This window comes from Monomorium pharaonis, chromosome 8 (assembly GCF_013373865.1).
Source record: "Monomorium pharaonis isolate MP-MQ-018 chromosome 8, ASM1337386v2, whole genome shotgun sequence".
In the NCBI taxonomy this organism is placed as follows: domain Eukaryota; kingdom Metazoa; phylum Arthropoda; class Insecta; order Hymenoptera; family Formicidae; genus Monomorium; species Monomorium pharaonis.
The window spans coordinates 13,618,572-13,632,842 of NC_050474.1; the positions used below are offsets into that span (position 1 = coordinate 13,618,572).

Sequence of the window (14,271 nt, forward strand, 5' to 3'; positions counted from 1 at the left end):
TATTCAAGTCGATATACGTATATAATACATAGCAAGTATATTGCGCATATTACATAATGATAAATGTATCAAACACGTAGTTGATACATATTTAACGAAATGTTATAAGATGGCGTATTGTAGTAGCGCCACTGATCTCAATATTAAACTGTGTTTTTCAGTCACATTTCTATTATCTATATATAAGGTATAGAACAACAAACATATTGTAATTTATATAGTAAAAAATAATTTATATTAAATAGTTATTCAAAGGTAAGTTCTTATTTTATAATAGATTTGAATTTCCATACAATTGTTGTATATAATATTGCTGTACAATTAATGCGTATTTCATTGTGTTATTTTTATAGGTTACATAATATATATTATGTAACCTATAAATTTATTATATAATAAATTATTACGCTTCTGATAAGAGGCTATATAAGGACGAGGAAAAGAGAATAATAAATAATATAGAAAAAAGAAATAAACGTGATATTTGTTCGAGGCATAAGAGACGATTAGCACAAGAAAAAACGGAAAAAGATTATTTGTTGCTAAAATTGTCAAGCAGTGATGTGACTGATTTTGAACCATCGGCCGCACGTATAAAAGAATGTCGAATTGAAAATGAAAGTGATCAATTACTTTCAACATTACCTTCTTTTAGTAGTGATCAGAATCACGTCAATCAGTGTTCGCCAAATTTTACTGGCAATAATGATAAAGAAGAGTTTTCGTTGGATGAAGTACATAACTCATCAGAAGTGGTGGTCACAGACGACGAAGATTTTGTTGATATTGAACAGCAAAACGAAATGCAACAGTTATCGTTTGATTCTGACGATTCGAGTGACGATGCAGACGATATGGATGTTGAATATATTGACGATGAAGATGAAAATATGGATAACAAATTGTTAAGCAATCTTCGAAATTGGTCTTTTGAATTTAAAATTAGGCATAATGCAATCAATGCTCTTATGAAAATTCTGAGACATGCTCCACATTCACAATTTAAAACTTTGCCGAAGGACGCAAGAGCGCTTTTAAAAACACCTAAGAAAACTGCTGAAATAGTTGCATTATCTGGAGGATCATATTACCACTTTGGTCTATCGAACACTTTGGAAGTACTCCTGCTACACTATAAAAGTATGTCTTTGAACGTATCTGAAATTAATTTATTAATTAACATAGATGGTTTGCCATTATCCAGATCATCACCAAATAGTTTCTGGCCAATATTACTTTCAGACGATATTTCAAACCAAGTGCACATAGTCGGGCTGTTTTATGGTAAAAAGAAACCAAATAATGCCAATGAATTCTTACAACAATTTGTGAAAGAATTAATACCATTAGTACAGAGAGGATATCATTCAGATCTGTTTAACTGTGATATTAAAGTTAATGTTAAGGCTATTATTTGCGATGCTCCAGCAAAATCTTTTATTTTAAATGTTAAAGGGCATAATGGCTACTCGAGCTGTACTAAATGTACCATTAATGGAGATTATATTAATTCCAAAATGTGCTTTCCTTATGAAAAAAGATCAAGTGCACTTAGAACTGACGAAGACTTTGTACGTCAAACAGACTGTGATTATCATCAAGGAGAACCCACAATTTTGCTCTCTGTGCCTCATTTAGGATTAGTGTCAAATATTGCTCTTGACTATATGCACTTGATTTGTTTGGGTGTTGTAAAAAAAATTATGTTGTTGTGGATGAATGGACCACTAGCTGTTCGCATTAGTGCTCAAGTAAAAGATAATATTTCGCAAGCACTTATTAATCTAAGAAGTACTGTGCCCAAAGAATTTTCAAGACAACCTTGAAGTTTAAATGAAATAGCATATTGGAAAGCCACAGAATTTCGGCAATTTTTACTTTACACTGGACCTATTATTTTAAAAACAGTTTTAAATAGAGACATATATACACACTTTTTGACTTTACATGTAGCTGTATCAGTACTCATCAGTCCAATGCTAGCAGTAAATAAAAACAATGTAGATTATGCAGAAAAACTGTTGCAACATTTCGTGGAATCATTTGAGAAAATTTATGGCAAGGAATATATGTCTCATAATGTACATAATTTATTACATCTCTCCAATGAAGTTCGAAAATTTGGACCACTTGATTCGTTTAGCTCGTTTAGATTTGAAAACTTTTTACAAATTTTAAAAAGTTTTCTGCGCAAAGCAGAAAAACCATTGCAGCAAGTTATACAATGATACACAGAAAGAAAGCAAAATCAGTATGATAGCATACACAGTAAATCATTACATTCACTTAATAAATTTGAATTAAAAGTATAACATTCTACTGGTATATTGGCCAATGAAATTCAAGATATTGTTGAATCGCAATACAGGAAACTAATATTAAAAAATTATGAAATCGATTGCAATAGCGAAGCAAATAATTGTATCATGACAAAAGGCGGAAACTTACTGACAGTTAAGAACGTCGTAAAATGTAATTTATATTGTTAATAATATAATTTATATTGTTGGTTATCAATTGAGGAAAACAAAAGTTTTATATTCACGACCATTCTCATCAGAGAATTTAGATATTAATGCTGTTAAAGAAATAAATAGTAATATAATATTTTGTTGTTTGCATGAAATACAGCGGAAGATGTGGAAAATTAAATTTGATTCAAAATTGTATGTCGTTCCTATTCAACACATTGATGGACTATAAAACGACTTTTAAAGCACAATATAACACAATCTAACAATATAAACACATATAAGAACACATGATTAAATTACAAGATAATTGTATAGATAATATTTATACAAATCTGACAGCTATCAAAATTCAATCGCAATGACAAGACAGAATGTCAAGACAGGCCTCAATGCTCCAATAAATATCTTTAACTTAGAATCTAAGTTAAAGATATTTCAATGCAAACTTCGTTGAGGTCATGTTGACCTTTAATGTACTCAAAGGGTTAACCAAAACTGATTAATAGTCGTGTAAACATATATAATTATTATTGAAAACAGGTGTAAAACAGACAATGCTTAAAGATGTTATCACACTTACAATCCCTGCAAAATAAATTAAAGTTAAAAAGGTGTTAATATTTATATTTTAAATAAACTATATATATATATATGTAATATATATATATGTAATATAAGTTGTATAAGTAATACATTTTTGTTTTTTTATAACACATATTTTTATAACATATTAATTCTTTTACTAATTAAATTACAAACAAAAAAAGTCTTCTTGCGTCTTCACGGGCTTTTTTATTATGGATGGATGGATGGATTATGGTTGACAACATTCTGGTTTCAATAAATCGATATTTCGAACGATTAACAATTAACAATCACGTCCGACTAACCAAGGCTGCGTTCCGTTTCACGCATGATGCGCATAACGTATTGTTCATCTTTGTTTAAAGTCAGACAAACAACAAAGATAAACGATGCATTATGCGCATTATGCGTGAAACGGAACGCAGCTCAACTCATGTCTGTTGGTTGCTGGTCTGCATTAAGGTACCTTTTCACGCTGACGCTTGACGCTCATTTTCAGCGTCAAAAGACCTCACGTGACTAAAAGTAAAGTTACCCATTCGTCATTTTTAGTCACGTGATGTCTTTTGACGCTGAAAATGAGCGTCGAGCGTCAGCGTGAAGAGGCACCTTTAAGGTGCCTTTTCATGCTGACGCTTGACGCTCATTTTCAGCGGCAAGAAGGTCATGTGACCACAATTGACGCCAGCGTCAATCGAAATCCCATGAAAAGGAGAACAGCGTGAAGATTTCGGCGTCGTGAGTGATATAAAAATGTCTTTTATTAATAAATATCAAGTTTGGTTACAGGAATGTAATCAAAAATTGTTAAAAAGGGAACAAATAAAAAGGAAAGCACTAATAGCACTTCTTATCAATGAAGTACAAAAAAAGAAAAAAAGAAATTATTCAAAAAAACGTTATTGGGTCGAACCAATATTTCAAGAACGTAAATTACATGGATTTTATCATGCAATATTTCCTGTAATTACATTAGAAGACAGTAGATTTCGAAATTATTTTCGTATGAGTGTAACTCAATATGAAGAATTATTGTGCATAATTGCACCTTCTCTAACTAAACAAACTGTAATTAGGGAACCAATACCACCTGCAGAACGGCTATCTATGACATTAAGGTTCTTTATAAATTTATTTTCTAGTATATTTATTTTTTTATAGTAAATGTATAGTATAAGTCATGTAATATTTTATACAGATTTTTGGCGTCTGGTGACTCGATGACTTCAATATCTTACCAATACCTTGTTGGACTAACAACTGTCAGTAATATTATCGAAGAAACATGCAGTGCTATATGGAATTGTTTGGTAAAAGAAGTACTTCCATCCTGTTTAAAAGAAGAAGATTGGTTAGATATTGCAAATGAATTTGAACATAAATGGAATTTTAACCATTGTATTGGGGCAATCGATGGTAAACATGTTCTTATTCAGGTATACATACACACATATATACATATATATACCCTATAATGTTTTTGTTTACAGAAAATAAATAACATAAATCTTTTTCAGTGTCCAAATAATGCAGGTTCTTCTTATTTTAATTATAAGCACACTCACAGTATTGTTTTACTTGGAATTTGTAATGCCAATTATTGTTTTACATTTGTCGATATTGGTGCTTATGGTCGACGTAGTGATGGAGGTATCTTTAAAGATTCTCTTATAGGTCAAAAATTCCATAATATGGAAATGAATTTACCACAACCACGACCTTTAACATCAAATGGAGAATCATTGCCTTATGTCCTTGTTGGTGATGAAGCTTTTCAACTGACAAATTATTTACTTCGGCCTTACCCTGGGAAAAACTTAAATGAAGAACGAACAATTTATAATTATCGTCTTAGTCGGGCAAGAAGGACAATAGAAAATACTTTTGGTATTATAGTAAGTCGTTGGAGAATTTTAAAACGACCTATTATTTGCACTGTCGAAAAATCAATGAAGATTATACAAGCAATTGTGTGTCTTCACAATTGGATACGGAAACAGGATACTGATGAAAATCAATATGTAACTCCAACGATAATTGATAGAGAAGATTCTGATGGTTTTATTCCTGGTTCTTGGAGAGAAGAAATAAATAATAGTGCTTTGGAAAACATAACGAGAACTGGCAGTAATAATTGTTCTCGTCACGCTATGGAAATTCGCGAACAATTTTGTGAATATTTTAATAACGAAGGAGCTCTAACATGGCAATATAATATGTGCTAAGTACTATATTAAATATATGAAATAAAATAAAATTGAAGTTTTGTAATCAACAAAAATTTTTTATTTGTATTATAAAGTCTTTTTAATTACATATAATATTTAATATATATGTGTATACTTATATAACGTGTACATATATAATGTATGCTTATAAATTCCAAAATAAAATAATTGTAATAAAAACAAAAATATTTTTCCTAATATTGTCTACATTTAAAAAATAAAACAATGTCACATATGCCTAATAAATTTTAAAATAAAATAATTATAATAAAAAACAAAAACAAAAATATTTTTATCTTACTTTGCACGTTTAAAAAAGTTATATATATTTTTTACGCATTTTTACTTATTAATGCTCTATATGTAATGTCAAATATCTCTTGCATTAAATCTAATTGTACTCGAGGCGACATTCGTCTTAAACGATGTCCTACAGTAGACAAAAAAGAATCTATTTCATCCGGCATAGGGGGTGAAGGTAAAAGAAAATCATTAGGTTGGCAAATAGCATCGGCAATTCTTTCGATTGCATTTGTAGTTTCCTCTTTTCTCGGTTTTTTTCTTCTTTCGGTTGAGTCTAAAAGTTATTAATTTTTTTATTACAATATTATAAAGAGCATAGTAAATAAGGTACAGATTAAAATTATGTCACGTATATTTATAGTAAAAGTTCTATTAATCATACAATACAAACATTACGTATCAATGATTATTTTTGTACACAGATGAAAATATTTAGAGATAAATCTAGAGATTACATAATCAGAACCATGTAGACTAAAGAAATGTCTAAACTAAAAATGTTCAAATAAACCTTATAAATGTATAAATAATGACTGTATAAAAAAATAAACATTGATATCTATTGTTTATTGTATATTTTATGAAATTTCTAAAATAAATATGCATAATATAATTTATCTGTATCTTATTATTTGTACCTTCATTGGTGTCCTTATGTTTTAATAACAGTGTATAAAAACCTTTTCCAATACCTGTTTGAATACTTTCTAATTTATCTTCGTCATCATTTGCACTTGATGGATTATGTATCCTTTCATTAATTCCAATGTTAGACATAGTCCTAGACATTTATAAATTTCTAAATTTATCTACACATATATATAATTAATTGTGTATATTAATTATTAATATATTAATTGTGTTATTTATTATTTATACATTTATATACACGTGTGTGTGTGTGTGTGTGTGTGTGTGTGTGTGTGTGTGTGTGCGCGCGCGCGTTAAAACACAAAACTTACGTTTTATACAAGCAGGAATCACGAAGGTATTGCATGGATGCATAATGAGACCACTTTTTCGTTATGTCTTGTCGAGCAGATCCACTTGCCTGATGTTCCGAGTGAATAATTTTTCTATATGTGTCGTGAAGTGATTTAAATCTGATTTTTAATTCTTCTGTACTAAATTTTCCTGTAATAAAAATTTTACTTATTAAGACTATTTTCTAGTCTGTACTTTTAGGAAGTCTTGTATAGGAAACGTTCCAAATGCGCACAGTGTAAAACGGACATCACCAATCCGATGAGTACTTTAATTAAAGTTAGTTACCTTAATTAAATTTATAAAATTTGATTGGTGGTGTCCGTTTTCCACTCTGCGCATCTGGGACTTATTCCTTCTATATAACTTATTCTTACCGTTAAAAATTTGAGCAATTTCCTCCCAACATTGCTTTTTTAGTTTTCCGTTTCGCTCTCTTAATGATAATGAATAGTTCCATAGTGAAGGTCTGTTTTGTACCTCGAGTATCAACGTTTCTTCGTCGTCAAAATTAAATTTTGATGTTCTTTTACTTGTTTTAGTTTTATTTAATGTAGTTGACGTACGTACTGAAATAATTATTTTCATATTAAAATATTTAAATAATTGAAGTAAACTATAATACAGCTATCTCTTATTACAACCGGTTTTATTCTTCTCTAATGAAGGCTGCTTTTCTTTAGGAGATACAAATCGACACAGGTTGACCCACTCAAACACAGTTTGTCACAATTAAATAAAACATGATATACAAATAAGTGTGTATATATTATGATACCTAATATATTTTACAAGCGTTATCGCAAAATTCTTAATCGATATGTTTTCAAATTTTGTAAGTGTTTTAATACAGTTTATAAATTTTAATGTAAAATATAAATTGTTATTATGAATACCGAATACATAATGCTTAATATTGTAACTTTCTATTACATGAACACTTCAAAAATTGTAATATACATATATGGATATGTAAAGATTTTATCGACATACTGGAATTAAATACATTTCTTTGATCAAAACACACTTTGACTTTTCTCGAAGGTGTGCCGACTGAGTTTGTATCAAATTCTAAATGAAAAGTGACAATAAGTGTCAACTTGTGTCAAAAGTGTTGATTGTGTTCCGTAAAAGGAAAATACCCAAAGTAAACACAGATGTTCACAAAATATTTAGTATTTTAATGATACTTTTGGTTGCTTAGGTTTAACTTGCTATTAATTAGTTTTAATTTACCTTGTTGAAATGGTTCTGCTACTATTTTCTCCTGATTATTAATTTCACTGCGTCTAATAATTGTAGTCCCATCATCTACAACATGTTGGTATATTAAAATATGAATTTCTTAAAATATAATAAAAAATCAACTTACGTTACCTAATACTGGATAAAAATATAAAGTATTTTCATCAATCATGTAATTATTGTATCCTTCCAAGCAGGAATGACTTTTAAAGTTTTCGACTTCACATATTTCCTCGCATATTCCGCAAGTGTGTACAATTCTAAAGTCCTTAAAAAATATATAAAATTGTAAAACTTGTATTTGAAAAACTTTTAATACTACAACTTAACCTAAAAATCTCTTCTAATAAACTTACTACATTTTACATTATTGATATTATTTTTATTGTAGTAATTAAAATATTTTTTTTATAAACTAATAAAAATATTTTATTTACATCTTCCATGTTTATTTGTTTGAAATACACCAAAACCTTTCTATCGCGCGATTATTACACATGTATTATACTGGCTCAACGCTGCTTGCGCTGTTTCGACGCTTGAAGTTGGAAATATCCAACTTCTCTTTCTTGACGCAAGCGTCAAGTGACGTCACGCGACGACGCTCAACGCTGGCTTTCAGCGTCCCATGAATTTGCACCTTTACTCCTCAAATGGCAATAAAGAAATAAGTTATATGTGCATGTATGAACGTAACCAAGATTTGCATACTTATTTGTGACCATACTTCGACCACACATCGACGATACTTGTCCATTATACTCATCTATACTTGTTTTTGCTTTCTATTCGTCTCGTCGAAACTCAAGATTTTGTAGAAAGGTATGTATACATTGTCTAAAATAACATATCTCTCTACATAAGTTATTCTCTCGACGCTCTCAGTATAGTTAGCTTTAAAAAATAAATTAAAATTAACTGAACCTGATTTATGCATACGTGATTGCATGTCACTATTACAATTTAATAAAGCGTGACTGATTTTCGTAGGTTAGGTTAGGTTATGTGTTTGGAACATTTTACACCGTGATAATACTTGTAATTCGCATCGATATGTCCGAAATGAGGTGCGAGCAATATTCTTTCACAAAAATTAGGAAAGAATCTTCCTCACAGGTAAATATAGAAATACACATGACTGTAATATTGTCAATAAATTAATTTATCATTATACATATATTTTGTTGGCAGTTTACAGATAACTTCTACGTAATTCAATTCGATGATGGGCTAGCACTAGTCCCTAATAACTGGTTACGGATATTCGACGACCAAAAGCAACAGGTTTGCTTCTATCCGAATTACGATGTGAAAAAGAGGCTGAATAAGGCTATACAGAATAAGGAAATTCCGGATTTAAGAAATGTAAAAGCTGGCTGGGAGATGTATGATGTTGTACGCATTTTTGCTTCAGCAGGTATATCTACAATTATTTATTGAAACCCTGTCTTCTTTGTATTATAATAAAAAATTTTTTTTTCTTGGCCAATTTATAGCCAATGAATAAAATCAAAGTAATGTAAACAAGGATTTGTATTAATAGTTCATACGTGATAAATGAAATTCAAAGTTTCTTTGACTTGATTCTTTGGACTGTTATTGCTAAAGAAAGAATTCCATTCATTGAAAACTTTGATATTTTCTTTTAACATCAAGCTATCAACAAATAATTCACACTACTTTGGATTGTCTATTTATGTTTTGTATTTATAATTGTCAATTATATTCAGATACTTTTGAACGAGGCCAAGAGAAGTTAAAGATGGCTGAAAATTTGTCAGACATAAATACTGAGGATGAAGAAAATATAAGACAAACACGGCATGATAGAGCTGCTGTACAAAATTGTACGTCTGACGAGGAATCTTCCGGTACAGAAACGGATTCTGGCCTACTGTCTCCTTCACCAGATCTGAACGAATTTTCTGGATCACAACATCATTCAGAAATGCCTGCACAGATTTTGGCAACTTATGAGCATCCAATCATTTCATCCGAAAAAATCAAAATAGTTCAAAAGCAGAAAAAAAACAAAAAATGATTCAGAAAGAAACGGAAGTGACTGCTAAAGAGTTGAAAGATAAAAATCAAGCAAGTTTTGTCAATGAAGATAATGTTTATTTCATCGAGAAATATAACAAAGAGTTAACAACACATCCAAAGAAAAATAATGAAGATCAATCTCAGATAGATTAAATATATTGGTATTGATTTTTTTAAGGCTCCTGGATATTCATCACAGCCATGTTGAATTGTGACGTCAGAAGCAAGAATAACACGCTGATAATTTTTGGGTGCCATTTTTAAATAAAACATTTACATTAAAAAAAACACTCCAGATCGCTTCAACATACTTCTAAAAATATACTAAAACTAGCATTTTCTATTAGCAGTCAAATAACTATGATATAAGACTTGGTCATGCGGAATGATTACGCATGTAACAAGACTAGTTTCATATCACAGGCATTTTACAACTGTTAATACGATTGTTAATAGAAAATATTAGTTTTACGACCTTTTTAGAGGTATGCTAAAGTGATCTGTTTTTAACCCAATTTTTTTATTTGAAAATTGTACGCAAGAATTCTCGCGTGTCATTTCTCGCTTCTGACGTTACTATTCAACATGGCTGTGAGTATCCAGCCTCAATATAATATTTTAAAATATAACTCATAATACTTTAATTTTTAGTGTTGAAGCAAATTTTAAAAAAAGTTAACCGCATTTTAGTGGAAATGACATGTATCGACACGAGGCTTAGTAGATTAGAAAATAAAGTAGGCTACGTTACAAATAGAGAAAATAATGTAAATGCTGTCGAAGAAGCTTTTGTTTTCGACACCATTTCTTCGATGGATGAGTTGCAACTGTTTGAACAAAATTTAAAAAATGAAGAATTTTTCATCAAAATGGTAAATGTTTATTTTTATACTTAATAATTATATTTTATAATTAATATTAATAATTATTAATTATAATTATTAATTGATAAATATAATTATTAACTGATATCAATTAAACTGAACATTATATACATAGTTGCGTTTGATATATAAATATATATATATATATATATTAATATATCGCGGTTAATATACATATTAACCGCAATATGTTCATATTTTATATTTTTAGTTCAATTATTTAAATATTTCAAATTATTTCAGAAAAACCATTTGAAAATGAAAGGCGGAACAAACCTACAAGATATGATAAAGAATATTTTTAAAACATTAATAAAGGACGAAATATTAATGTTATATAGCTGGAAAGGAGCTCGAGGAAAAAATGTATTCCGCAATTTTAAAATCGTCAATTTAATTATAGTAAATTATAGTAAATTATAGTAAAAGATTTCAAAGTATACGTTGTTGTGGTTATTTTCCGAAATTAACAGTTTCTGCTAATTTCTTCTGTCTTTTTCGGCAGTGTGATCACAATAATTGCTGCGTTCAGCGGAGAATGTAGCGGTGGGACTGTTGTAAAATTCTTTAATATGATTGGTTTATGCATTTAGATCCGATAAGAACTAAGAGCAAGAACCAATTATATTTTACAACAGTTCCATCGCTACATTCTCCACTGAACACAGCAAATGTGAAGAAAGCATTGATTAGGCCGGATCTACAATAGATGTAATAAGCCTTAAGTCATAAGGAATTAACCAATTGTATTCAAGTATTCTTTTCACATTCAATTATAATTGGTCAGTTTCTTATAGCATATTCTTACTACACCTATTGTAGATCTGGCCTTAGTACTGATCAGTAGAAACAGTTATATTGAAACACAGCATAAGTCAATATCGTTTATGATAATGTATATAGTATTATAAATTGATATATATCTGTAGCTGTTGTCCGGTTATATGACGCAAATTCAACCGAGGAAATTATTATAAAAGTTATGATCAATTGGATCGTTCAGGCTCCTGCACGTGTTCGAAGAATTGCGTGAGTAAACATTTGATATATATATTTTTTTTTTAATATTAATATTTATTATATAAATTGTATATCATTGAAGTGCTCTTTATCGTAATTTGTTCCTAATAATCCTTTATGGTATTTATTATTTTGTTTTTCTGTTTAAAGTGAACATATTGAAACAAATATTAAGAGAGTTCACATTTCTTGTAATTATATATTTTTTTTTTTTCTAGAAACCTTATTCGTCTTTATTATATTTCTATATTTAATAATTACATTACATATTAAACATTTTTAATTTATGGATTGTTTCAGAAATAAACAAAACCAAATTAATGATGTTCAAGATCAACAAGAATGATGTTCAAAAAATAAAAACTTCAATATGTAAAAAATCTGCATATATCAGTTTCGGTTTTTGTTTATTAGAATAGATATTTTTCTTTTTTTTTTTAATTAAACTGTAAAACAGTGATAACGATTTCTTGTATTTAAATAACTCCTAAGCGTTGAACATTGAGTTTTTTAATAATTATATTATAATGTTTATTAACTGTTTTATAATTACATAATGTTTATTAAAGTTTTTATAATTATATTGTTTTCTTTTAAAAACTTAAAAATATTATATGTATAATGTTAAAGTATTATATAACATTTGCGTAAAAATATTTTGTACTAAATGTATACCTAGATTTAACATTTGTCTAACAAAAGCATAGGCAATGAGAAACCAACGCGGTAATTAGTGTGTTACAATTAATGTACTCTTAATTTAAATTACATCTTGAGATACTTAATAGCGTACGTTTCGGCTTCGCTTTGAGCTATCTTCAGCGAATTATAAATGTATAATATTTATTATTATTCTTAAGTGAGAGTTTATATTATCCATTACCACACCTAATTATCACACCAATTACCGCGTTGGTTTCATGCTTTTTGTTATTTGAATGTTTTAAGAAATATATATTTTTTTTCATTGTATAATATTTTTAACATTTTCATTAAAATAATGTTAAAAAGTACTATCATGTGTTGTTATACATAACTTTGTTTTTATTTAGTTTCAGAAACAAAATATAAAGTTTATAGTAATACAAATGGTTTATATCACTAATATGTTTCTAAATGCTAACACTTTTAACATTTTAAAAGTATAATTAGTATAAAATTATTTTTATTACTTTAAACTATTTGTAATATATGTATGGATATATGACAGAACACACACATTATAAACGCGTATTTGCAATATTACAGATACGTATTAAATACATATAATTTGTATGTTTAATACGTATCGAATAAATATTGTCATATGTATCTGATACGTAGCGTACATTACGTATCTAGACGCGGACATTCATCGGTATTAAACATGTATCTAGTACATAATTCATACGTATTGCTACGTATCTGTTATATAGCAACATTTCAAATTTTATGTATCTGCTATGTGTCTGAAATATAAAATGCTGTGCGGGTAGTTTTCACCATGGTGGAAGTATACAAGGTGAGACATTCCAGAGGATGCGCAGTTGTCCGAAAATGGTGAGAAGATCTATCCAATCAGATTTTACCCCTTCTGCAAATCCATCATGATTTCAAAAAATGGGTAAAATGGGTAAAATCTGATTGGTTGAAATTTCGGTCAAGCTGCCATTATGCGCAATGTCTCACCTTGTATACTTCCACCATGGTTTTCACCACATAGTAAAAATATCTCAAAATCATCCCAAATGTCCACGTATATTCACTAACTAATAAATAGCATAAAAAGTCCTAAAATCGTCGTATGCATGTCCAAGATGTCTTGTGGAGTATCCCAGGATGTACTCAGGACGTGTCAGGTGGAGTATCCCTGAGGAGAAACTTTGTAGGATGTACTCAGGACATCTCTGGGATACTCCACAAGATATCTTAAACATGTGTACGATGATCTTAGAATTTCTTATGCTATTCGAAGTTAGTGAATATACAGTGGATATTTATGGAAGATATTACTCTTTATACAGTATTTTATATATCGCACAGCACGCTCCCAAGTAGCATTTTGACGTCCGCCCGACGTTAAGATAAACATACTTAACTCTCGGAGAACACATAGGGTCAATTTGACCCTTACCTCGAATTTGGTTGTAAATATCTTAAAAGCATTTTGAAAATTGTTGGGCCTGAGGCCGCCTACCTGTAGTTTGGGGTACTAACTATATGTTAAGATGCTCCTTTTGTACAGCGCAACATCTAGTAGGTGTTGGACATTATTCGAAGTCGGTGCAGGGTCATTCTGACCCTGTTGTGTACTAAGCGTCGGTTTTTCAATAGTGAGCACGATGGCATATAGTTTGCGGCTACGTATTCAGAATGCCTTAGTACGTGTCGAGCAAGAATATTTCGATGGCAACAGTTGTTCTGAGGTGAATAATGTGTCAGTACGGTCAAATACTAACACGTCGTATTCAGATTATAGTGAAGCCGTCGCCGACAATAAATAAGTTAACTTTTACCACAAGTCAT

At 29.6% G+C, this 14,271-nt stretch overlaps 3 protein-coding genes across 7 annotated transcripts; 2 read left to right on the forward strand and 1 right to left on the reverse strand.

The window, feature by feature from the left end:
- The first annotated feature begins 3,648 nt into the window (after positions 1-3,648).
- On the forward strand, positions 3,649-5,306 carry LOC118647021 (protein ALP1-like). Its single transcript, XM_036291107.1, has 3 exons — positions 3,649-4,177; positions 4,258-4,495; positions 4,577-5,306. The coding sequence occupies exons 1-3, from the start codon at positions 3,813-3,815 to the stop codon at positions 5,282-5,284; spliced, it is 1,311 nt and encodes a 436-aa protein (XP_036147000.1). The 5' UTR covers positions 3,649-3,812; the 3' UTR covers positions 5,285-5,306.
- Positions 5,307-5,514: 208 nt separating this feature from the next.
- Positions 5,515-8,448, reverse strand: LOC118647022. Of its 4 annotated transcripts, none has more exons than XM_036291112.1 (7): positions 8,176-8,309; positions 7,952-8,087; positions 7,811-7,885; positions 6,952-7,143; positions 6,553-6,724; positions 6,229-6,371; positions 5,515-5,864 (listed from the first exon to the last, which is right to left on the reverse strand). In XM_036291112.1, the coding sequence occupies exons 2-7, from the start codon at positions 7,989-7,991 to the stop codon at positions 5,620-5,622; spliced, it is 867 nt and encodes a 288-aa protein (XP_036147005.1). In that variant the 5' UTR covers positions 7,992-8,087; positions 8,176-8,309; the 3' UTR covers positions 5,515-5,619. The 4 variants fall into 4 exon arrangements, with proteins under 4 accessions (XP_036147005.1, XP_036147002.1, XP_036147003.1 ...); XM_036291109.1 differs by having other exon boundaries at positions 5,516-5,864; positions 8,257-8,448; XM_036291110.1 differs by having other exon boundaries at positions 5,516-5,864; positions 6,271-6,371; positions 8,257-8,447.
- Positions 8,449-8,502: 54 nt separating this feature from the next.
- Positions 8,503-11,145, forward strand: LOC118647023. 2 transcript variants are annotated; one of them, XM_036291114.1, is made up of 6 exons: positions 8,503-8,641; positions 8,810-8,935; positions 9,011-9,236; positions 9,550-10,023; positions 10,514-10,734; positions 10,990-11,145. In XM_036291114.1, exons 2-4 carry the CDS (start codon positions 8,873-8,875, stop codon positions 9,858-9,860), a joined length of 600 nt encoding a protein of 199 aa, XP_036147007.1. In that variant the 5' UTR covers positions 8,503-8,641; positions 8,810-8,872; the 3' UTR covers positions 9,861-10,023; positions 10,514-10,734; positions 10,990-11,145. The 2 variants fall into 2 exon arrangements, with proteins under 2 accessions (XP_036147007.1, XP_036147006.1); XM_036291113.1 differs by having other exon boundaries at positions 9,550-10,734.
- The last annotated feature ends 3,126 nt before the right edge of the window (positions 11,146-14,271 follow it).

Bases quoted from the DNA above. Each gene is read 5' to 3' on its own strand.
- LOC118647021 (XM_036291107.1), top strand. From the start codon at position 3,813: ATGTCTTTTATTAATAAATATCAAGTTTGGTTACAGGAATGTAATCAA. The intron at 4,178-4,257 runs GTTCTTTATAAA...TATTTTATACAG, and splicing joins CGGCTATCTATGACATTAAG to ATTTTTGGCGTCTGGTGACT. The intron at 4,496-4,576 runs GTATACATACAC...AATCTTTTTCAG, and splicing joins GTAAACATGTTCTTATTCAG to TGTCCAAATAATGCAGGTTC.
- LOC118647022 (XM_036291109.1), bottom strand. The intron at 7,886-7,951 runs GTAACGTAAGTT...AACATGTTGTAG, and splicing joins ATATTTTTATCCAGTATTAG to ATGATGGGACTACAATTATT. The intron at 6,372-6,552 runs GTAAGTTTTGTG...ATAAATGTCTAG, and splicing joins GATTCCTGCTTGTATAAAAC to GACTATGTCTAACATTGGAA.
- LOC118647023 (XM_036291113.1), top strand. From the start codon at position 8,873: ATGTCCGAAATGAGGTGCGAGCAATATTCTTTCACAAAAATTAGGAAA. The intron at 8,936-9,010 runs GTAAATATAGAA...TTTTGTTGGCAG, and splicing joins GGAAAGAATCTTCCTCACAG to TTTACAGATAACTTCTACGT. The intron at 9,237-9,549 runs GTATATCTACAA...AATTATATTCAG, and splicing joins ACGCATTTTTGCTTCAGCAG to ATACTTTTGAACGAGGCCAA.